Here is a 22,761-nt window from a genome sequence, read left to right as displayed (position 1 = left end):
CCAGACACAACTAGCCATCTGTTTGCATTTCCTGAGACAGGAGATAGATGGGCTCCAGCTTAGACATTTACAATCAGCCTCCTGTTGGCTCTCCAAAATGGAAGTAACAACAGAAACAGGGTAGCCAGGCTCTGTCTCCTGTGGACGCATGAAGATAGCAGTCGTGGCAGGAGCAGAGAGGGGCTAACCCTTGTTTGAGTAATAGATCAACAGGTCACATAATTCCCATCCTTGGGGCAGGGGAGACACTGCACATGCACAGAAAGGCTCCTTGGGGGTCAAAAAGGAGGGGGCACCACCGCAGAATAGGTGATGCTAAGGCCGTCCCATAGGCCTCTGGGCTGAAATCCCATCTTGGAAAAAAGTGCTGGGGAGGGTCCTAGGGCAGGGCAGGTGTGGAAAAAGAAACCAGGTAATTGGCCAAAGGTGAACAGAGACCCGGAAGAACCGCCCTATATGAATGACTTCACCGCCTCTTTACTGGGGTCCTCGTCACTAGGGGGGACGCCCACACCCTTCCTCTCCCCATGTGCATCTCTGCCCTGCTTCTGTCTTAACTAAACAAACTGTTTCTCTGTGTGCTCTCCCACCTGTTGTTGTGCTATGTCTTTAATAATAAACTCTGTACCTGTTTTTGCAGTTTTTGCCTCCATGAGAAATGCCTTTTTCGCTGGGGGCAAGAGCCAGGGGGTCTGGTGGCTGGGATTCCTGGTTTCCATCCAGGCTCCCCAGGTTCAATTCCTGGGCAGGGAATCAAGGTCTCGCTTCACGCCGCCACTCACCGCTGTCTCTGCGAGACCAGGCCGGTTCGCATCCGCCCACCAGACGCCTTCAAGGGGGCACAGTGGCCCCCAGCTGAGACCCAGGGTAAGCAGACTTATTCAGGCCAGGAGAGCTTGATAGCAGGAGACAGAGAGAGAGAGAAAAAAAACAAGTCTTTGGGATTGAATCTACCACGGCCCAGGGAATACAGGAGAGAGCATGAATAAAAATGAAAATGTTTCACCAGCAATTTTACAGAAGTTCTCCAGACCCGACTGAGTGGGTGTCAAGTCAGAACGAGAATTTAGGCTGTTCCTGTATCCCACGCCAGCCCAGAGACTACGTGCTCCAGCAAGCCGGAAGGAAGCCCGACTGGGAGCCATGGATGCACTTGCGGGGAGAGTGCATACACCCCTCATATTATTATTAATTATATTCCATATTAATTATATATATCATATTGATCATATATTAATTATATTAACGTTGTACAATGTTCCAGGACACTTTCACCAGATCGTCAAAGAAGGCTGAAACAGAAAGACGCTAAGGACCACTTCCCTAAAGTAGGATCCACGACTTCCTTTGTACATAAGGTCACATAACCTTTCAGAGCAATGAGGTATATTCCCCCTAAATAATTCCAGGAGACGTAAGGTCCCGCTTGCGTTGTGTCCTTCTTTCGCCACTGCACAATCACACACAAAAAACGACCCATTTTTCAAAAAGTTCACTTGGACAGCTGCATTTAAGTACACGTCTAGCCAAAGTTGAACATAAAACAAGGTTGAAATCCTTGGCCTTTTTGTGAAACAATTGTACTCTTACCTTCCTTATCAGAGACGCAATTTTGCTATATAATACATTGAGGTTCTGGTCCGGGGAAAGTAACTTGTGACTTGATTTCTCCCGTGACACTGGGAAATGCCGTCCTCCGCAGCTCAGTTTTCCACCCAAGGCTGCCCTTTCTTCATCACCACGGTGCCCCTCCTGCCACCTGCAGGCCCCACTGGCTTTCATGAGCTGGTGTGAAGGTGTGAAAAGATCAGCCCTATGGAATCACAGGAAAAAACATACCTGGTTCTTCCTGTGTGATGGGTACACACCTCTGGGCCATCTGGGCAGACTTGTCTCCTTTTGTTCCCAGGAAGACCAAGGCCAGGGTGGAGGAGAGACTCAGGCGCAGGGAAAACAGGTTTCCTGAGTTGTCCTCTCTACCCAGCATTCTTCAGAAACTGATGGCAAAAGCACCGCTCGCCTGCCACACAGGCACGTCAGCGATCCTGAGGACCAGCAGGAAAGGTCCGGAGCCGTGCTTTGCTGTGGTCGCCTGGCCGTCAGTACCCCTGCCAGTGGACGCGGGGCGTGGCCAGCAGAATAAGGGCCCCTCAAAGATGTCCACATCCTGACCCCCCAAACCTGTGACTGGGTCACCTTACGTGGCAAGAGGGGCTTTGCGGATGTGGTCAAGGATCTGGAGAGCGGGAGATGGTTCTGCACTGTCTGGGGGGCTTGATACAGTCACGGAGTCCTCATGAGAGAGAAGCAGAGAAGGAGACGTGAGGACAGAAGGAAAGGTCAGAGTGACGTGAGTAAATCAAGCAGCCTCTAAAAGCCAGAAAAGGCAAGGAAACGGGTTCTCGTCCCCTGGAGCCCCCAGAAGGAGGCTGTTCTGACTCTCTGAGCTCCAGGATTGTAAGATAATACACTTTGGTGGTTTTCAGCCAGGAAGTTTGCAGTAATTTGTTACAGGAAACTAATATACCTGTTCATTCATAAGCAGCCAGTCCTAGCTGCCTGGGCTCATGACTGGTGACCCTGGGCAACAGGACACCTGTGGACTGGAGACCCCCTTCCCTTTACAGCACTCCTCTGTGCCGGCGCCGTACATGCTCATCTCTTGGACCCCTATAAGCACACACTGGGGGCGGTGCAGGGGTGACCCTGCTTTAGCTACGGGGAGATGTCAGTAATGAACCTGCCGTGTGATTCCAGAGCCCAAACCATGACATAAAACCCACGAGTGGCTGGCTCGCCTTCACTTTGGTGTCTGGGTTATCATCATCAACAGTGTTCTACAAATAAAGAATATCGCTCTCTGCAAATAAAAACTACATTTTGATCCCCATGTCATCAGCTGGGCAGATTTCACCAAACCTGGAAGGTAGGTTTGAGCCAGTCCAACGTAAAATGGGGCTACAAGGAAAAGATAAACTTTACTTTGAATCTGGGGGACCCCGTAGAGACATACGTTTTTTACTCGAGTTGCTGAAACTGGGCTGGGTGGCCTCCGGGGGCGCCTGGCAGGGATGACAAAAGCCAAGCTCGAATCTGCAACCCTGGGGAGGGCGCTTTCTCTAGAGGTGCTGATTGGGGTCCGGCCGCCAGCACTCTCCTGGCAGCTCTGATGCATGCGCCCAGGTAAGAAGCAACAGGACCCATCTGTATGTACCCTGGAGAATAGGAAAAGGGGAGAAGGTGCCCCGAAAGAAGCTTTGTTACTAACTCAAAAGTTATTACAGCTTACTCTTGGGTATTATAAGCTTAGCAAATTACTAATGTTTATTTCCATTAACCTCACTTAATAAGAGTAAGGTGGTTTTTTGACTGGGCTACAACTCGATAAAATATTGAATTTCATCAATGCCCTCTTGTTTCCGTGAGTCACCTTGCTTTTGAGGGCATTTTGGGAAATGAAGAGACAAATCATCCATAATCCCATAAACCTACAAGCTATTTTTCTCTATTATTTTATCCTTTTTTATATGCAGAGACATATTTTTAGCTCATAGTTTTAAAGCCAGGTAAGAAATATATGTTCCAGCTTGGGAATTTAGGAGATAAGCAAAACAAAGTTACTGGAAACTTCACCCAGAGATAAGGGTCATCATACACAGATTCATTTATTTTTTATTTTTTTAGATTGTGGTAAAATACACATAACAAAATTTATCACCTTAACCATTTAAAGTATACAGTTTGAGACACTGTAGCATTAAGTACATTCACAGTGTATGCAACCATCACCTCCAACCTCTCCAGAAATCTTTCCATCCTGCAAAACTTAAAATCTGTCCCCATTGAAAACTAACTCCCGGGACTTCCCTGGCGGCGCAGTGGTTGAAAGTCCGCCTGCCGATGCAGGGGACACGGGTTCGTGCCCCGGTCCGGGAAGATCCCACATGCCGCAGAGCAGCTAAGCCCACATGCCACAGCTACTGAGCCCACGTGCCACATCTACTGAAGCCCACGCGCCTAGAGCCCGTGCTCTGCAACAAGAGAAGCCACCGCAATGAGAAGCCCGCGCACCGCAACGAAGAGTAGCCCCCGCTCGCCGCAACTAGAGAAAGCCTGCGCGCAGCAGCAAAGACCCAATGCAGCCAAAAATAAATAAATAAATTTATTAAAAAAAACAACAACTTACTCCCCATTTCCCTTCCCCCAGCCCCTGGAAACCAGCCTTGACTTTCTGTCTCTGGATTTGACTACTCTACATACTAACATAGGTGGAATCACACAGTGTTTGTCCTTTGTGACCCGCTTAGTTCACTGAGCATCAAGTCCTCAAGGTTCATCCACGTTACAGCCGGTGTCAGATTTACCTTCCTTTTCTTAAGGCTGAATGAGTTTCCATTGTATGTGTAGACTACATTTTGTTTACCCATTCATCGTCTGAAGGACACATGGATTGCTTCCACCTCTTGGCTGTTGCAACTAATGCTGCTATGAACACGGGTGCACAGATATCTTTTACTTTTTTTTTTTTTTTTGCGGTACGCGGGCCCCTCGCCACCGTGGCCTCTCCCGTTACGGAGCACAGGCTCCGGACGCGCAGGCCCAGCGGCCATGGCTCACGGGCCCAGCCGCTCCGCGGCATGTGGGATCTTCCCGGACCAGGGCAGAAACCCATGTCCCCTGCATCGGCAGGTGGATTCTCAACCACTGCGTCACCAGGGAAGCCCCAGATATCTCTTTAAGACCCTGCTTTTAATTCTTCTGGGAACATACCCAGAAGTGGAATTGTGGCTCACATGGTACTTCTGTGTTTAATTTTTTGAGGAACTGCCGTACTGTTATAGATTCATTTTCATAAGCAGATGGATCGTCATCTGATCTTTCTTCTAGTTTCCCAGTGGACAGCAAGGCGCTTGGCACTGCAGTTTTGGAACTGCTCCTTTAAGCCTGGGGAGGGCCTTCTGCATCTCTGGGGGCAGCATGGGAGGAGAGCAGAGCTGGACGGGTACGACTGGGGGCTGGAGCACAACTGTTTCAACCAGAGCATCTCCGCTGTTCAATGTTTTATTTTAAGCTTCCTCCTAGAATAGTTTGAGAGGGAGTGTCTCACATTAGAAAAATAAAGTGTAAAGGCCACTCTCTAAATATATAACAGCAGCCCAAACCAGCGCAAATTGTTTTAAGTTTTACAAAAGTGTGTGTAAATGTCAACCAAGAGAGCACAATGGCGGCACTGTTTGCACAGCTGTGCCCGCCAGTAATCGGTCAGTTCCTCGGTGCCCTCGGGTCACTAAGCCTCTCTGGAGCCCCTGGCTGCTCGGGGTGAGCGGAGCCTGTACGGGGCTGAGGAGAGGGTGTTGCAGCAACTGGAAGGCTGGCCTGAGGGCCCTGGGAACTCCCACCTCACCTTACACTGGAAGATACTTCAGGAAATAAAGGGCTGGGGCCAGAGAGGCAGAGTCAGACTGGAAGCACTGGGCCCACCAGCTGTGTGACAGCAACTAAAGAGACCCAAAGAGGGAGAGGATTCAGCAAAATAGAGATGACAGAGACACAAACAGAATGTGCATTGACCTACCTGAGCGTGAGCGCCTTGCCACCTGGATGAGGCAGGCACAGACCTGGGCCGGTGTGTGCGTGCATGTGCCCGTGTGTGTGTGCCCGTGTGTGTGCATATGTGCGCGTACATGTGAGATTGTCCTGTCCAACAGGTAAGGGGCTGAGCTGCAGGATCCCGTCCATCTCAGCTTCACGTTTTAACTGCTGTCAGTCCCTCGCGGTTGCCCACGTCTGGTCTCTCCTTGCCTTGCAGTTCTCCCAGGGTTACTTGAGATGCTGCCTCCCGGGCTTAAGTCCTAAACATTTCCGCCCAATAAAACATAACTCTCAACTTTTAGGTTGTGCGTATTTTTTCAGTTGACACACTTACATGTGGAATCTAAAAAAGGACACAAACTTAGTTACAAAAGAGAAACAGACTCATAGATGTAGAATACAAACTTATGGGGAAGTTTGAACAAAGAGCACACGTAGAACTCTCCTTATATGTTTAAGGGGAAGAAAATGAAAACTAGATGCCATAGGTCCTGACCTGGAGCTCAGACCCCAGGTGAGGCCAGGTAGGTGAGTACAAGCTGCCAGGGAGCCCGGACTCTGCATCTTCTGGCCTGGGGTGGCCAGAAGGGAGTCTGCATGGTTTCCTGCAAGAGATGTGCTGACACCAACGCGGCCCTTTGATCTGCCACCTGGAAGGCCAGGCAGAGTTTAAACCAAGTTGGAGGTGAGCGCTTTGGAGTTTTAGGAAGAGCAGCTGGGAGCCTGTCTGCAGACCAGTGCTGGAGCCTAGGGACCGCGGGCTGCAGGGAGAAGGGTGCAAATAAAGAACAGGGAGCTTGCTCACCACCAAGTCTACAAGGGTTAAATCGTCAGACACTGCAACCCTGGCCGACCCACCACCGTGCACCCTGAGAGGGGCTCAGGGGGAAAACGGGGTGGGCACTCTGTGCTTTGGAAAACTGGCCCCCTAGATAGACACATACCTCAGGAAGAATTGTAATGACCCCAGATTCCTGCATCTTCCCACACAGAGAAAAGCACTAAAATCATTAGCTCGAAATATCTGTTCTTCATGACTTTCACCAAGATGTGTGCTTGCTGCATGCATTCCCTGTAGCCAAAAATTGTTTAGAAAACATCTCTCCCCCTCCCTCTTCAGAAAAATTCCCTCGAAGCTTCTGAGAGGCGGTCTCCCAAGCTACAGTCCTCAGCAAGGTCCCTGAATGGAACTAAACACTAATAACAGATTATCAGAAAGAGAAAGTAAGAAAACAGTCCCATTTACAATTGCATCAAAAAGAATAAAATACCTAGGAATAAATGTCACCAAAGAGGTGAAAGACCTGTCCACTGAAAACTATAACTGATGAAAGAAACTGAAGAAGACACATAAATGAAAACACATTCCACGCTCATGGATTGGAAGAATTAATATGGTTAAAATGTCCACACTACCCACAGCAATCTAGAGATTCAATGCAATCCCTCTCAAAATCCCAATGGCACTTTTTCCCAGAAAAAGAACAAACAATCCTAAATTTGTATGGAACCACAAAAGACACTGAATAGCCAAACAAATCCTGAGGAAGAACAGAGCCGGAGTCATCACACTTTCTGATTTCAAGCTATATTACAAAGCTGTGGTAATCAAAACTGTATAACATTGGCATAAAAGCAGACACATAGATCAATGGACAGAATAGAGAGCCCAGGAATAAACCCACAGATATATGGTTCCCTTACAACAAAGGAGCCAAGAATACACAATAGGGAAAGGATAGTCTCTTTAATAAATGGTGTTGGGGAAACTGGACCACTACCTTACACCATACCCAGAAATTAACTTAAAATGGATTAAAGGTTTGAACCTAAGACCTGAAATTGTAAAAGTCCTAGAAGAAAACATAGGTCGTAAGCTCCTTGACATTGGTCTTGGCAATGATTTTTTGGAACTGACACCAAAAGCAAAGGCAACAAAAGCCAAAAATAAACAAGTGGGACTACATCAAACTAAAAAGTTTCCATACAGCAAAAGAAACCACGAGAAAAATGAAGACAACCTATGGAATGGAAAAAAAATATTTGAAAATCACATATTTCATAAGGGGTTAATATTCAAAATGTATGAAGAACTTACACAACTCAATTGCAAAAAAAATAATAATACAAACAGTCTGATTAAAAACTGGGCAGAGGATCTCAATAGACATTTTTCCAAAGAAGACACACAGATGGTCAATAGGTACCTGGAAAGGTGCTCAGCATCACGGATCATCAGGGAATGCAAATCAAAACCACAGTGAGATAGCACCTCACACCTTTAGAATGGCTATTATCAAAAAGACAAGAAATAACAAGTATTGGCAAGGATATAGGGAAAGGGGAATCATTGTGCACTGTTGGTGGGAATGTAAGTTGGTGCAGCCACTATAGAAAACAGTATGGAGGTTCCTCAAAAAAATTAAAAATAGAACTACCATATGACCCAGCAATCCCACTTCTGGGTATTTATCTGAAGGAAAGGAAATTACTGCCTCAAAAAGATATCTGCATCCCTATCTTCACTGCAGCATTTTTTATAATAGCCAAGACATGGAAACAAGATGGATGAATGGATAAAGAAAATGTGGTACATATACAATAGAATATCACTTAGCCGTAAAAAGAAGGAAATCCCATTATTTGTAACAAGACAGACTTTGAGAGCATTATGCTAAGTGAAGTAAATTAGACAGAGAAAGACAAATACTGTGTGATCTCACTTACGTGTGGAATCTAAAATAACAAAAACAAAGAAAGAACACCAAGCTCCTGGATACACAGATTGGCGGTTACCAGAAGTGGGGAAGGGGTGCAGCAAAGTGGGTGGATGGGGTTTAAAAGTACATCTCTCAATGGCCATCATCGAAAAGTCTATAAGGAATGAATGCTGGAGAGGGTGTGGAGAAAAGGGAACCCTCCTGCCCTGTTGGTGGGAATGTAAATTGGTGTAGCCACCATGGAAAACAGTGTGAAGTTTCCTCAAAAAGTTGTTTAATTTTTTTGCAGCTTTTCTACTCACCCGGGACCCAAGAGGATTTTGGATCAGTGCTCGCGATGGTCCCAACAGCCCGATGCTCAGTCCTATCACTGTGGACAGGCCTTTAGAAACCCCAGTGAGGGAGTCCAGCTGGGCACAGACCCCAGAGCCCTCTGCAGGTGCACCCAAACCCCAGCTCCTGTGACCGCCCTTCCCGGGACTCCCCAACCCCTCCCTGTTCCCCGTCTCCACCTGGCAGGGATGCCCTAGGCAAGTCCTGGGGCCCTGGCCCCGTGCTGCCCCCTAGTCAGTGTGAGATTAGGGTCATCTTGTGCACAAGCCCCCCTCCTCCATCCCCTTCCACCCAGGCTCTGGCGTCCAGCCACTGCCTACAGGCCCTGGGCCTCCACGAATCCCCTGCCTGGACCCCTCTGTGACCGTGGTCCTGTGGCCCCTCTGAAAGAAGGCCAGATTTGGAGCTGTCAGTACTGGCCTGAGACCTTGGCTCTACCTCTTTGCCAGCTGCAAGAATTTGTTCAAGTTACTTGACCGCCCCCTGGAACTCAGATCCCCCCGGGCTTACTCCTTGCTGAGGATTAAGTAAAATCGTCAATGCTAAGCAGGTGCTCAGTAAACATTTGTGAAGGAGTGAGACCAACTCTTTCCCAGACTTAAATCCCGGGAGGATTTTATTTTCTAGGTCCTTACAAGAAACATTGCACAACGTAATGGAACTGTCTTCTGGTGGAATTTCATAAAAGACGTGGGAGCATTATTCAGGTGGCTGTGTCTTTTACTAAAATCATACGCTGGGGGATAACTTTTCAAAGGCCATTTGACCGACAGACAAAGTGGAACAACTCAGTGGGACCCAAGAGCCCCTTCGAACAGCAGCACATGGTTTATTCCACGTGTGTTAGGACTCCACCTGGCAGAGGTCTACCTGTATTATAGGTCTGTGACGGACGGGACCACTGTGCTCGTTTTCACAACTCTCTGCGGATGGGCCCGAGGGTTCTCATCCAGGGAAAAGAAGGACAGATGCCTCGAAACCTGGATGGTCAGACCACTGCGCTACACGCCGCAGGTACAAACAGAACTGTGCGGGGCAGGGAGATGGCGCTGACGACACGGCCCTTCCCCTTCACACACCCCCCACTCATAATGGCAATGTCTCCTCAGTCTGTCTCTCCCCACGGCTAAGTCGCTGGCTTGGGCTCAACAGGGAAAGCAGACCGGAGGCAGAATGAAATATGCATCACATCGTTATGTTAGCGGGAGCCCAGCTCCTGATGACGGCAGTCAGGGCAGCGGAGGGGGCCTGGTGGCTGGCCTGGAACACGGCACAGCTCTCCACCTGAACCACAGCGTCAGCTGAGAGCCGGGATCGCGTCTCCAGCAGGTAACACAAGTGGCCGCAGAAACCTTAGCCCCCTCTTTATCTTCAGTACTTGCAGCAGGATAGAAAGTCACCTGGCATGTATCCATAAAGCGGTCTTATTAAACTCTTCCGCTACTGTGAACAGGACTTGTCTGCTGTCTCCGGCCCCTAGCGGCAATTAAGCATTTTCAGGGAAAGTGGGTGGCTGTGCATCTGAAGAGGTCTGTGACCGCAGAGCCCTCGAAGTGCAGACACAGCAGGAAATGGGACTGACTTCTCACGGGTCTGGGTCACTGGCTCTCCCCACCTCTATGCTGGTTTCTGGAGGGCTCACAACACGTTTTGGAACAGAACCCCGCTGAGGGTCTCTGCAGCCTGCTCCCCGTGGCTGCCGTAGCCTCTGCTTCCCTCTGTTCTCTCGCAAACAGGGGCCCCTGAGCAGAGGAGGGAGGAAGCACCTGCTCTCCCTGAGGGCCAGGACGCGGAGGGCGAGGGGCGCCCCTCAGAGCAGGGGCACTTGCCGGGCATGACCGCCCTACCCCCGAATGGCAATGCAGGTCCTAGGGGGCATGGGACATGCGAACACACAGACACAGGGGTTCTCGATCAGCCCCTTTATTTCTGGACCGTCGCCAAGGCCACTTTGGGTCGCAGGTGCGTCACGGAGTACCGGGGGAAGCGGGCCGGCAGGACCCAGCGGGGCTGCCCGCGGCCGCCGCCTCCTCACGGGCAGCTGAGCCGGCCGCAGAACAGAAGCCCGCGGGTCTTGCTGTGCTGGATAAAGAAGAGGAAAGGGTGGTCGGCACAGAACCTGGGGGTGATCCTGGCGCAGCGCAGCATCATCACTGCGGCGGTGGCGGCGGCCGCCTCCGTGCCCTGCTCGTCGACCTCCACAAAGGCCTTGTGCACGACCCGGGACAGGCACAGGTTGCTCCGGGCCGACATCGCAGAGAAGTCGGCCCTGGCGCTCTCGAAGGCGTCGGTGACGCCCAGGGCGCGGAGCACGCCCTCCAGGTCGTAGCTCTCCCGCAGCTTAAACCTGGGCAGGGACACCTCCACCTCCTCCTCGTCCAGCAGGTCCGGCCTCGTCCACTCGACGAATTTCTCATAAGTGAGTTCCTTTTCCACCTAGAAGAGGTGAGTAGAAGGGCTTCGGGTCCAGAGCAACGCTGCCCAGTGGGACCGTCTGCCGTGGCGCGCACGCACTGCACCGTGGGTTCGAGGGGGCGGCCAGGGGAGCCGCTGTGCCGGCTGCGGGGAGGCGGGGGGCCTGCCGGGCGGGGATTCAGACGGGACCCCTCCCCCCGCGACGCGGTTACCGCTCAGTCACCGTTTTCAGATCGGTGTTCTCATCGGGAAGAACGATGATCATATTAAGCTCGCTGCCGACGTAGGGAAGCACGAGAATCTTCGTGGATATCTCCGCGATGTAGGTCATCTTAAAGGTGGATTTCTTAAACATCATTTGCACAGGCTTCTCCACATTCTGTAAAGGAATGGATAAACAAGACGTTGAAACAAGACACTGGACGAGTCAGCAGAGCCGGCCACTCTGGGCCCCAGGACACGTTGTTGGCTTCCAGACACCACACCAGTCCCCTCCCTTTTGCCAGCTCACCTTCACTGCTTCCGCCTCCAAACCCCGGGGCACCCAGGGCTCAGGCCTCGTGCTGCTCTTCTGCCGGTGATCTCAGTCCCGTGACTTTAAACAGAATTCCCACATTTATATTCCCGGCCGGGACCTCCCCCCGTACTCCAGAGGCATACATTTTACTGCCTACTCAACACGTGCATCTGGACATAACAGAAACCTCCAGTGTCACCTCTCATGCTGGTTCCTCGTGTTCCCCTCCACGGCTGCTCCATCTATAATTTTCCCCATCTTGGCTGATGGCAACACCATTCATCCCAGGGTCAAAACCCCTGGAGTGTCCTTGACCCCCGTCCTTCACACCTCACATCTGACTCATTAAAAACCACGCTGGCTCCATTTTTTTTTTTTTTTTGCGGTACGCGGGCCTCTCACCGCTGCAGCCCCTCCCGCCGCGGAGCACAGGCTCCGGGCGTGCAGGCTCAGCGGCCACGGCCCACGGGCCCAGCCGCTCCGCGGCATGTGGGATCTTCCCAGACCGGGGCATGAACCTGTGCCCCCTGAACTGGCAGGCGGACTCTCAACCACTGCGCCACCAGGGAAGCCCTGGCTCCACCTTTAAGACACAAAGCTTGTGCTTCCCACCCCCACTGCTGTCAGCCCAGCCCCGGTCATCGTGACAACTCCCAAGTGACCTCCCTGGTCCTGCATTTGCACAGGGCCTAGAGGAGTCCCGGGAGATCGGTGCCACAGCTCTCTGTGAGAGCTCAGAGGAGGGGTACAGAAACCGGGCTGGGGGCACTGCTAGGGAGGCTTCCAGACGCCGCTGGAGAGGAAAGGGGGATATACAGGTACTGACAGAACGAAGACAGAGACATGGGTAGGATCCAGGGCCACAAAGAGCTTCATGTGCCATAGTCTGGAGTTTGAACTTGATCTCAAAAGTTCTGGGAAGCCAGGAAGGACCCTCAGCCTGAGAGCTACACCGTGGGATGTGCGATACAGATAGAATGCCCAGCGGCAGCATGGACCATGTTTGATGACACAGTGGGGGGGGGGGGGGCAGGGCGAGAAGAAGGCCCCAGGTTTGCTGGGAGACCGGATGCTGGGCTGCCTAAGGCCACACGAAGCACCAGTTACTTGAGGTCAGCCTTCTCGCACGTTCTATAAACCAGTGTGAACACAGGGACTGTTTCCAAGAACCTCCTCTGTTATTGCGAAATACCCGTATTCACCTTGCTGACTTTGAACGGCCTTTCCTTGGTGTGCTGCTTGTTAAACTGATTCTCCCAGTTTCCTTTGAAGTAGATGGCGTTCACGAGAACCAGAGAAGTCACGGAGTCCACTGAACCTGGAGACAGCAGGTCTATAATTTTTCCTGAAAAGAAGAATTAAAGAACCAGTTAGCTAAAGGGCTTCCTGACGGAGGCATCGGGACGACATTCACTGGGCCGTCTTCTTGAGGGGTCAAGTGCACAGACCAAGGGGCTCGCCGTCCCCCAAACAACCATGTACAGGGAGACTGGCCCCTAAAACAAAGGCAGCGACAAAAACTTTTAAAGCTCTGGTCAGAAAAACACCACCGGTTGAATAAAACATAAAAATGAACAAAGTAATATGTGCAGGACAATTCACAGCGGGAGAGAAAGGAATGTTGGATGCCTACGCTTCGGGGGATTGTCCTGAAGGTGAGAGGCTGTAGCGTGTGTGGAGAACATTTAAATTAAGAGCCGCAGGTGGCTGAGGACTTAACCAAGTGTCCTGCAATGACGCTCAGTCACCCGCAGAGCATAAGCGGTGATGGACAGGCAGGCAGCTTGAGACCTGCAACCAAGTTTTTCTTTACAGTTTGTGAAAATAAAGATTATATTAACATTAACAACGACAACAACAAAATTAAAGTGAAGATTGTTCTGGGGCTTCCCTGGTGGCGCAGTGGTTGAGAGTCCGTCTGCCGATGCAGGGGACACGGGTTCGTGCCCCGGTCCGGGAAGATCCCACGTGCCGCGGAGCGGCTGGGCCCGTGAGCCGTGGCCGCTGAGCCTGCGCGTCCGGAGCCTGTGCTCCGCAACGGGGGAGGCCACAGCAGTGAGAGGCCCGCGTACCACAAAAAAAAAAAAAAAAAAAGATTGTTCTGGAAGAGGTGCACCAAACATTAATGAGGAGAGGGAAAAAGCTAGAGAAAATAATTATACACTGATTGTATTTCAAAAGTAGATTTTTAAAGTTTACAGTTATTCAGAGAAAAAAAATCATTCCTGTTTACATTTGATGTTCTTGTGAAGGAACTGACAATAAGATTAATTAAAATACTATGAAAACATCTCCTGTACAGCACAGGGAACTCGACTGAATACTCTGTAATGACCTATATGGGAAAAGAATCTAAAAAAGAGTGGATGTATGTATAGGTATAACTGATTCGCTTTGCTGTACACCTGAAACTACCACCACGCTGTAAATCAACTATACTCCAATAAAATTAATTAGAAAATAGCAGGAAAGCGGAAATAACAACGTATCTTCACCTTCTGTCCTTTGGGCCACCCAGGTGTTTATGTGTTTCCTGGATTCCTCCGCAGCACTGATAAAATCCAGCTCTTCCATCTCCGCTTGGTAGAATTTGCGGCAGGCATCTTTGAAAGACTAGGAGACACAGAGCAACATAATCGCGTGGCTACAAAAACAATCAACGCCAAGAGCTTACTTCCTCACCACACCAAATCAGAGCGTTGATAATTTTATGGTTTACATATGGAATGTACAAATGAATGCGAGGAATTAACCTTAAATCCTTTCTCAGTCTTCAGCTACATTTAATAATAAATACAAACTAAGAAAAGTCATGGTCTGGATGTCAAGTAAATGCCACGGACGCCGCACCAGCGAGGTCAGGACGCTGGCACTGAGATGGGGCAACTGCAGGGCCACGGCCGTGCCCAGTGGGCTCCTACCACCATGAGGGCCACTGCTCCCTTGGTGTTTCGGAACCGCCGGCCGTGAACCAGGGCCCGTTGCCCCACAGTAACATGGGAAACCTGCACCCAACGCCACCACTTCCTCAGCGCTCGTGGTGAGGTGCTAAATCCACACCGTTCAGAAGGGTGCCACCTGCGGCTATGGGCACTTGAACCGCAGCTGGTGCCACTGGGGGACTGAATACTTCACTTCACCTGCATTGAGTTAACGACACTGGGACATAAGTAGCTGTGTGTCCAGTGGCTGCCATCGCGGACGGCCGTGCGTGGGGTCCTGCGTCACCGCACCCGTGTGCGTCTCAGCCCACAGGCCCTCTGCTGCACCACAAGGTCCCCCCAGCCACCTCCCCGCCGCCTTGGTCTCTACCTTCTTAGTAAAAGCAGCGAGTATGACTTACTGGGAGGAAATCGTAAGTCTTCTCTCCAAAGAGCCTGTTGGCGGTTCTGAGCAAGTACTGTGTGCCGGTCCTGTTAACTTCGGTGAGGAGGTTCTGGAAATCCTGGTGGATGTCTCCACCTCTGCCGCTGCCTCTGCTTAGAGAAAGTGCCTGAAATCAAAAACAGATAAAAATACACAACTTCCGTGTGCCCTGACTACAGGAAATGGATACGACACTAAAGTCAGCCTAAGGACCACACTGATCCTCACTGCAGCTTAAAACGAGATTCACCCAGTTAAAGACACAATGCTTCCTGGAAGCCACCCGGCCTCCCTCCCGCAGGGAGTCCGAGCAGTGACGGCAGGAGCAGAAATGCCCCTTTGCAAGCTCAGGTCTGTGCGCCCACTCCTGTGGTCTGTCTGCAGACAAGGCTGCCCGCCAGGCCTCCCGTCTCCACACACACACGCCGCGTCCTCGGGTCTGGGCTGGCCCTGGGACGTGCTCTGACCAGCAGAACACAGCAGAGGTGACCGTTCCAGGCCTGGGCCGAAAACGGCCCGGCAGCTCCACATTCGCTGTCTCGTCCCCCAGCCCTCATGGTCTAGGAAAGTCCCTGCTACCTGTTGGGGGCGTCACGGACAGCCCTGGGGAGCTGCCACTGCTCGGGGAGAGCTCCTTGTGGGAGGACAGAGGCCCCAGCCAACAGCCAGCACCAAGGTCCTTCCTAGATCACGAGTGAGCCCAGCGGGCACCATGGGGCCAGGCCAGAGGCCGAAAAGCTACCATCGTCATTCCCAGCCCTTCAGCTGCGGGGCTGTTTCTTTTGCAGCCATAGAAGGTCCAGGCAGCCGTCCAGGCATGGTTCTCCTGTAACACAAAGCTAGAACGTGGGCGCTGGCTTTGGACCCAGCAGCTGGCCGAGGCTGGAAGGACAGTGCGGAAACCCCTGTCACCTGCAGCGGCGGGAAGGCTGGCCCTCTCCCCGGGGGAATCGTAAGGAGATGCCCGGGAAGAATGCGGCATCGGTGGCCGCCTGGGAAAGCGTGAGGGAAGAGAAAGATGAGCTGAAGAGGGAGCTATTTCATTGTCAAGCAGAATTGAAAGGAAATATTTGCAACCCAGGACTTGCTGGGTGGAAAGAGAGAATGTTTCTCCCTCCCAGCCTCTCCAGCCGGTAAATGATTCGGAAAGTAAGTGATGGCCTCAGGGCAAAGGTCAAACGCAAAGCACAGGCCTCAGGGGCAGGATCAGGACACTTGGTTAAACCTTGGAGATTGAGGCAGGGCCCTGAGAGCCTCTCAGCCAGACAAAGGGCTTCAGGACATTGTCCCCCAGCCCAACGGAGCCCTGCCTCACGAGCTTGTGCCCGTGCCCCTGCTCAGGGAAGCAGAATTTAAGCTGCTATTAGAGACTCACACGGTTCAGAAGCAGCCTGGATCCCAGACACCCAGCTTCCAGAGCTGTGAGGAAGGAAACTGCTCCTGCTTGGGCCACTCAGTCTGGGCCTCGTCAGCCTGAGCGCGCTGACACCTCCCCACGGTACAGGGTGATCCCTCCCTGTCTCTCCAGCGTGTGCCAGGAGTGGGGCGGCCTTTAGTTCACAGAGCTCTGCACCCAGGAGCCTCCACGGCCCTGTTCCTCCTGGACTTGGAGCCCAAGCCCGGCCCCAAGAAGGGATGAGACCCTGGGCCTTGGGCGGGCTGTGAATGCTTGGCGGGGCCAGAGGACACACTATGGCTGCCATCGGTGGCCCCAGGAGCTGGACCTTCCTGCCCCGCGCAGCCTGCCTCGGGCTGGTCTGGGCTTCACTGCAGGACTGGCCTCGCCAGCCGGGCCTTGGCCAGCGCATCAGAGCAGAGGCTGGATGAGCACTTGCTCATTCAAGTGTGTCCTCCTGGAAGTCAGGTACTGAGCTGTCAGGAAGGCCCGGCCACCTGCCAAAGAGACATGGTGTGGGAGGCCCAGGGGACGGGGCAGCACAGAGGGAGTTATGTATCAAGAGCAAGGCCTTTGGGATTTGAAACACGGAGGACCAACTCAACTGAGAAAGTAACAGCATTTACCATCGCCAGGAACTGGTTTCAGGTACGTACCTCGGACATCTGGGCCGCGGTGTTTCCCTGTGCCCCCATGAGGACCATGGCCAGGGCAGAGGAGATGCTTATGGGTGAGATAAACACATTTTGCGAGTTGTCTTCACCCAGATGTTTCAAAAGGGTCAAGGCAAAGGTGCCGTTTGCTTCCGACAGAGCATCCATGGCGGCCAGTCTGAAACGATGGATTTAAAATCAGCGTCACGTGAATTTAGGCTACACGTCGGCCGTGTCTCACTCTGCTGTTAAAAGTTCCCACTGACACTTTGGTTCAGCGAGCAAACAGGTACAGGCACAAAACTCGATTTCTTTTGTGGGGGCCCTCCACATTATTTTGCGGGTTTCTAACATTTGGTGAACACAGCTGAACAGTGACGCTGATAACACAGCGAGGGAGCGGGAGGGCCCACATCCTGGGTACTTGCTGGGGGCGGAATCGGGGAAGGAGCTATTCGCCTTTGCTTTCCTTTCTGTATTGTCTGGTGTGCTTAAGGGCCTATATGCATTATTTCATAATTTAAAAGTCATTCAAAATGATAAATCCAACGACACAGTTACACAAGAAAAGATGGTTGAATGTTTCTGTAATGCGGGAGCAAGGCCCCCATTTAGGATAACCTGAAGCCTTAAGGTAAAAGACAGATCAAATCACATACAAAGAGGCACGAAAGCCTTAGAAACAAACACCTCTGACGTCCAGTTCTCCTTCTATGAGGCCTCAGCTTGTGCCAAAGCCCAAATCAAAGGCCCTGTCCCCAGGCCCTTGCTGCACCCCAGGCCCAGGCCCTCCTTGCCCGGCTCTGGACGAGGGCACTTGGGGACTCAACGCAAGAAGCACAGCCTCCAGCATCCCTGATGCAGTCAGACGTCACGACTCAGGCCCTCCCCCCCCCAACACACACACACCGCACAGGTCATCCTCTGGCCTGGGGACAGGGCCACCAAGACGGCCAGTCTACCAGGAGACGCTGCAGCCCCATGGCCCTCCATGAACTGAGGAAGGACAGGGTTGTAAGGCCCTGTGTGTGTTAGGTCTGCTGCAAGGTCACCTGGCCAAGGAGATGTCCCACGAGCCCCCTCCCCACCCATCGAAGACTCTATTTTTCCATCTGCACGCATTTCTCCCTCAGATGTTGAAGGAGTGTTGATTCAAATGGAAATGCCAACCTAAGAGACGCCATTAATAAAGCACCCTGTCTCTGGTAACGTCCAGCAAATTTGTTTCAGGCTCTGACTTTTCTGTCACTGATCTCGAAAAGCACACCTGCCCTCATCGCCGCCGCCACCCCCCGCCCCCAGGAAAGCACTGGCCTGGCCAGCCCACGGCATCTACTGGGGCCGCGGAGAAATCAGTGTACTTCCGTGTATTGTGTGAAGGGAACTGGAGGTGAAAGATCAATAGTTCTTCAACAGAGAGCAGCTCTGGTCTTAAACACTGAACTGTGAAAAACAAAGCAGGAGACTCAGAGGAAAAGGCACGGAGACCAGGTTCACAGTCCCAGCTCTGGCACCCTGGGTCAGTTACTTGATTTCTGCTCCCTCCATGAGGAAGGGGATATACCAGAGAATCTGTGTTCTGATGGGGTTGGGGCAGGCCACCCCAAAATACTGAAACAGGCCTGAAGCTCTCTTGCACCTTTTTAAAGCTCACCTTGTTTGCCTCATCTGAGCTTATTAACAGACTCATGATCTTTTACAAACAAGGTATTTCAATTAGTCGATGTCTGTTTTCTTCTTGGTGCTCAAATCGTCACAAGTGGGGGCTAGTGGGCTTCTCTTTAATCTACTTTATTTTGGGATGTTGATCTCCAACACCCTCCCTTTACAGCAACAACAAGGTCTTACATCCATTTTGAATCTTTTTCCCAGTCCAAAGACACCAAGTTTCAGGCCCTCTCTTGGCTTCATGGAAAAGTTGTGAAGCACAAAACCGAACCCTTGACTCCTCAAGGAGCGCATGTCTTGGTGCTGCTGCGGCCAAGCTGGGCAGATGCTTCCTTCCAAGCCCCTCACACACCGCGCTGCGAAGGGGAGACAGCACGTCAACTTTTCCTCCATCACCCCGCCCCCGACTTTCCTCAAACACAGCTGAACTCAGAGACGCCCACCCGGCTGCAATGGTCCCAGCCTCCTATCCGGTTGTACCGATGTGTGGATCCCAGTGTCTGCCAGCCACGCCATCCCCATGGTTCCACTGTGGACTCACTGCTCTTCAGCCTGAGCACTGCTGAGCCCCCAGACACTCCTTTGGGCCCAATGTCTTCCTGCTTCACGGTTTACTCCCTTCTTTGATGAAGCGAATCGTCCAATAGCTTTCTAAGACAGAATACACACATTTTGACTTCTCGCATGTCTAAAAATGTCTTTATTCTACCATCCCATATGACTGACGGTTTGGCAGCCTCCATCGATGGGCCCCGTTCACTCATTTTGCCGTGCACTTGGTGGGCCCTTTCAATCTAGCAAATCAAGAAAATTTCCCTTCCTCTCTGGGAACTGAACTTTTTTTTCCCCCATTTTTTGGCCACACCGTGAGGTATGTGGGATCTTAGCTCCCCAACCAGGGATCGAACCTGGACCCCCTGCATTGGAAGCACAGAGTCTTAACCACTGGACCGCCAGGGAAGTCCCTCTCTGGGAACTTTTAAGGCACTTGTCAGTTCCCTGCAGACCGACTGTTCTCTTTTTCTGGGCCTCATACCTGCACGAGTGGCAGGCACAGGTGATATGTGTCGGGCACTTGGGATCGCACGGCTGCTCTCTGCTCTCTGCGTGCAGTAGACAGCTCTGCTCTCATCTACCCCCCTCTCTTGCATTTTCCATCACAATGACGTTTTGTTCCATTTTCTGGAAGATACTCATGATTTTCTCTTGCAATCTTTCTACTGATTTTTTCCAGTCTCAGCCATCGTATCTTTAATTCCTAAAGACTCCTTGTTCTCTGCTGTTCCTTTACTGCCTCCCCCCTACCCCGTTCCCTGGAGAACGTCAATCACAGTCTGTGGTGTTGTCTTCTGTTCCCTGTATCGTCTCTCTTCTCCTGGGGTCTTCTGCTATTGTGCTGGTGTTTATATTATTTGGGTCTCTTTCATACACAGGCTTTCCACAAATGCTTGACGATCCTGGGATGTCAGTCATATTTAAGAGGGAAACACAAAACGAGGTTGGAAACTGCTCACATGGCAGGATGTGTGCGATGAAGGGGTCAGTAGCTTTTTTTTACTGAGCAACCAGCAAATGGAGGAGCCCCCTGGTCTGGCTGCAGGCAGGGTAGGGGTTGGGGGGTTTCTACAGGATCCATAATCCCCTCCTCTCAGTCCAATGCCTGGGGGTCCCTGAGTTTGCGCATCAGATCCTGCAGGGGTGAGACCTGATCTCCTACTGGGCTCTGGGTAAGGCAGGGAGGGTGGCTGTCCGCTGCAGAGTAGATGGCCTGTGGGGGTCACATCAGTCTGTGGACACGCTTTCTACCCAGGCCCCATTTGCAGCCCTGCACTCCACCCCTGCCTTTGCTGGCGCTCGGGCCCCAACGTTGAGCCTGTCCGCCCCTTCTGGTCTGTTTCCCCTCCTCGGCACTCAGCCCCTTCCCTGGTCACTTCCCTCCTCCAAAACCTGTGACCTCTCTTGTCCACTCTCTGTCTCCTCTCTCCCTTCTCTGTCCTTGTGTTTTTCATGCTTCACAAGGCTCCTGCATTGTCGTTTTAGCAGGGTTTTATGAAAGGAAGATGCTAACCACAAATCCACAAACTATTATTGTGAGCAAGGGAAAAACATTAAAAGCCATTTCTTCGCCCATTACCCGGTTCCTCTGTTAATTGTGAAATAAATGTCCAAATTCCGAGTCCCATTTATTAAGATCCTTCTTGTCTGTTTGATAATAACCTGCCACATAATCATAAACTGATTCTCATTATCACTTTGCAATAATATATAAATCCTTAATAATTAATCATAAAAAGATTAAAAGGTCTTAATCCTAAAAAAGAAAGAAAAATAGGACCAAATTCAAACAGTTTACCACGAAGACACTGCAGATATCAAAGAAAATTATAGACAATCTAGTGGGGTTTTTATATTGAGGGATAGCTCTTCTCCATTCAATGCACATACCAGGAACAATGATACACATTTCACAGGATCACACAGCAAACACAACACCTATCAACAGCTTTCCAAGCCCCTACATTTTAGCTTCCGTAGATAAGACAGCCAAGAGTGTCCTTCATGTACACACATGCACACACACACTTGCTAAATTCATCATATTTCAAAATTATTTACAGCTTCAATAACAATGTGCCTTTTAAAATATATTTAATCATGAACATAAAAACCAGCATTAAGGTTTCATTAATGAACAATGCCGTGTGTGTGTGTGTGTGTGTATAAAACAAGTCTAACCAATTTACCTTTGGCACCATTTTTTCCCTGTGGCACCATCAGTAACCTTCGGCAGTTAATGTACATAATTGGTTTAATTCAACTGATCAAGTCAATAATTTTTTAAGGTGTCACTATTTAATTGTGCTTCTTGTCTTCTTGGATTAGGATGTCTTAATTTCCGAGAGGATTTACTATTAAAGATTGGTTTAATGGAGACCTGGGCTCCTGCTTTGTCCCCACCTGGTCTCTGGGGCTGTGTGTGTGTGTGTGTGTGTGTGTGTGTGTGTGTGTGTGTGTGTGTGTGTGTGTGTGTGTGTGTGTGTGTGTGTGTGTGTCTGTGTGTGTGTGTCTGTGTGTGTGTGTGTTGTCTAATACGTAAACGGGATGATTCCTTCTACTTTACAGGTTTACTGTGAGGATTAGATAAACTAATGCCCGGCACAAGCGGGTATTCATTAAATGGTGGTAGAACTACACGTTCCTTTCTTTCTGCTGATGTCCAGGCCTGATCTCAGGTCCAGCAAGCTTGGCAGTGTAAGGTGTGTGGCCTTCCCTGGGGTCTAACGACAAACACTTGGTGTGATGTAGGCCACTCTTTGTATAAACAGAAAAGAATGGTGATTCCATTCACTCTAATTTCACTCTATGGTTGCTGGTTGGAGTTACCCACGATAAGCTCAACCGTAACAAAATGCCGTGGATTGGAACTGGCCTCATATATTGCTTTTAAATACTCAGCTTACATGACCAAGTACGACTAAAACTGTGACCCTTCTCTGGGGTGGCCTAAAGCCGGGGATGCAGGCACTCACGAGCGGTGGGGAAGAGCCGGACACACCGAGAACCCTGAGAACCACAGCCCTTCCTGCTGATGCCGGGGCACATCTCTGAGCCTCGGCAACGCAGCCACAGGACCTCAGTCCAGAGGCTACTTTTCACACTCCCCCTCCCCACTCGGCCATAAGGTACACCAGCTGGGCCGGGAGGGGCCGTGCCAACACTGACCCAGCTTCCCCCAGCACCCGCGTATTCCTGGCGGCATGTGAGGACTAATTTTCCATACTCTCTCCCTCAAAACTGAGCTTTATGGGGAGGGTGGGAACGGGAAGAAAGCAACTGAGGAGCCGACCTCACCCAGCACGCGCAACCCCAGGTATGACTAAAACCTCTCCCCGGCGGTCCTCTTAGCCCTGAAGATGCCGAACCTTGCAACACCGTGCCTGCAGCGAGTTTAACAAACAACACACGTGCCAGGACCCGGAATGGTCCTCACGATTATCTTCGCAGGCCTGAGGCCCCCGAAAGCGCCTGAGCGCCGGCCACCCGGTGGGCGGAAGACCGCTGGGCAGCCGGGCCGCCCGGGCGGCCACCCGGGCTTCTCTC

General features: G+C 51.2%; 1 protein-coding gene across 1 annotated transcript; it reads right to left on the bottom strand.

Annotated features, from left to right (window-relative positions):
* Positions 1-10,552: 10,552 nt before the first annotated feature.
* Positions 10,553-17,160, bottom strand: LOC112395560 (serpin B6). The gene is made up of 6 exons (XM_024738836.1): positions 16,996-17,160; positions 14,921-15,070; positions 14,073-14,190; positions 12,780-12,922; positions 11,284-11,439; positions 10,553-11,081 (listed from the first exon to the last, which is right to left on the bottom strand). The coding sequence occupies exons 1-6, from the start codon at positions 17,158-17,160 to the stop codon at positions 10,677-10,679; spliced, it is 1,137 nt and encodes a 378-aa protein (XP_024594604.1). The 3' UTR covers positions 10,553-10,676.
* Positions 17,161-22,761: the final 5,601 nt, after the last annotated feature.

This window comes from Neophocaena asiaeorientalis, unplaced genomic scaffold, assembly GCF_003031525.2.
Source record: "Neophocaena asiaeorientalis asiaeorientalis breed wild unplaced genomic scaffold, Neophocaena_asiaeorientalis_V1.1 scaffold307, whole genome shotgun sequence".
NCBI classification, from domain to species: Eukaryota; Metazoa; Chordata; class Mammalia; order Artiodactyla; family Phocoenidae; genus Neophocaena; species Neophocaena asiaeorientalis.
This window is presented reverse-complemented; position numbering and strand designations above follow the sequence as displayed.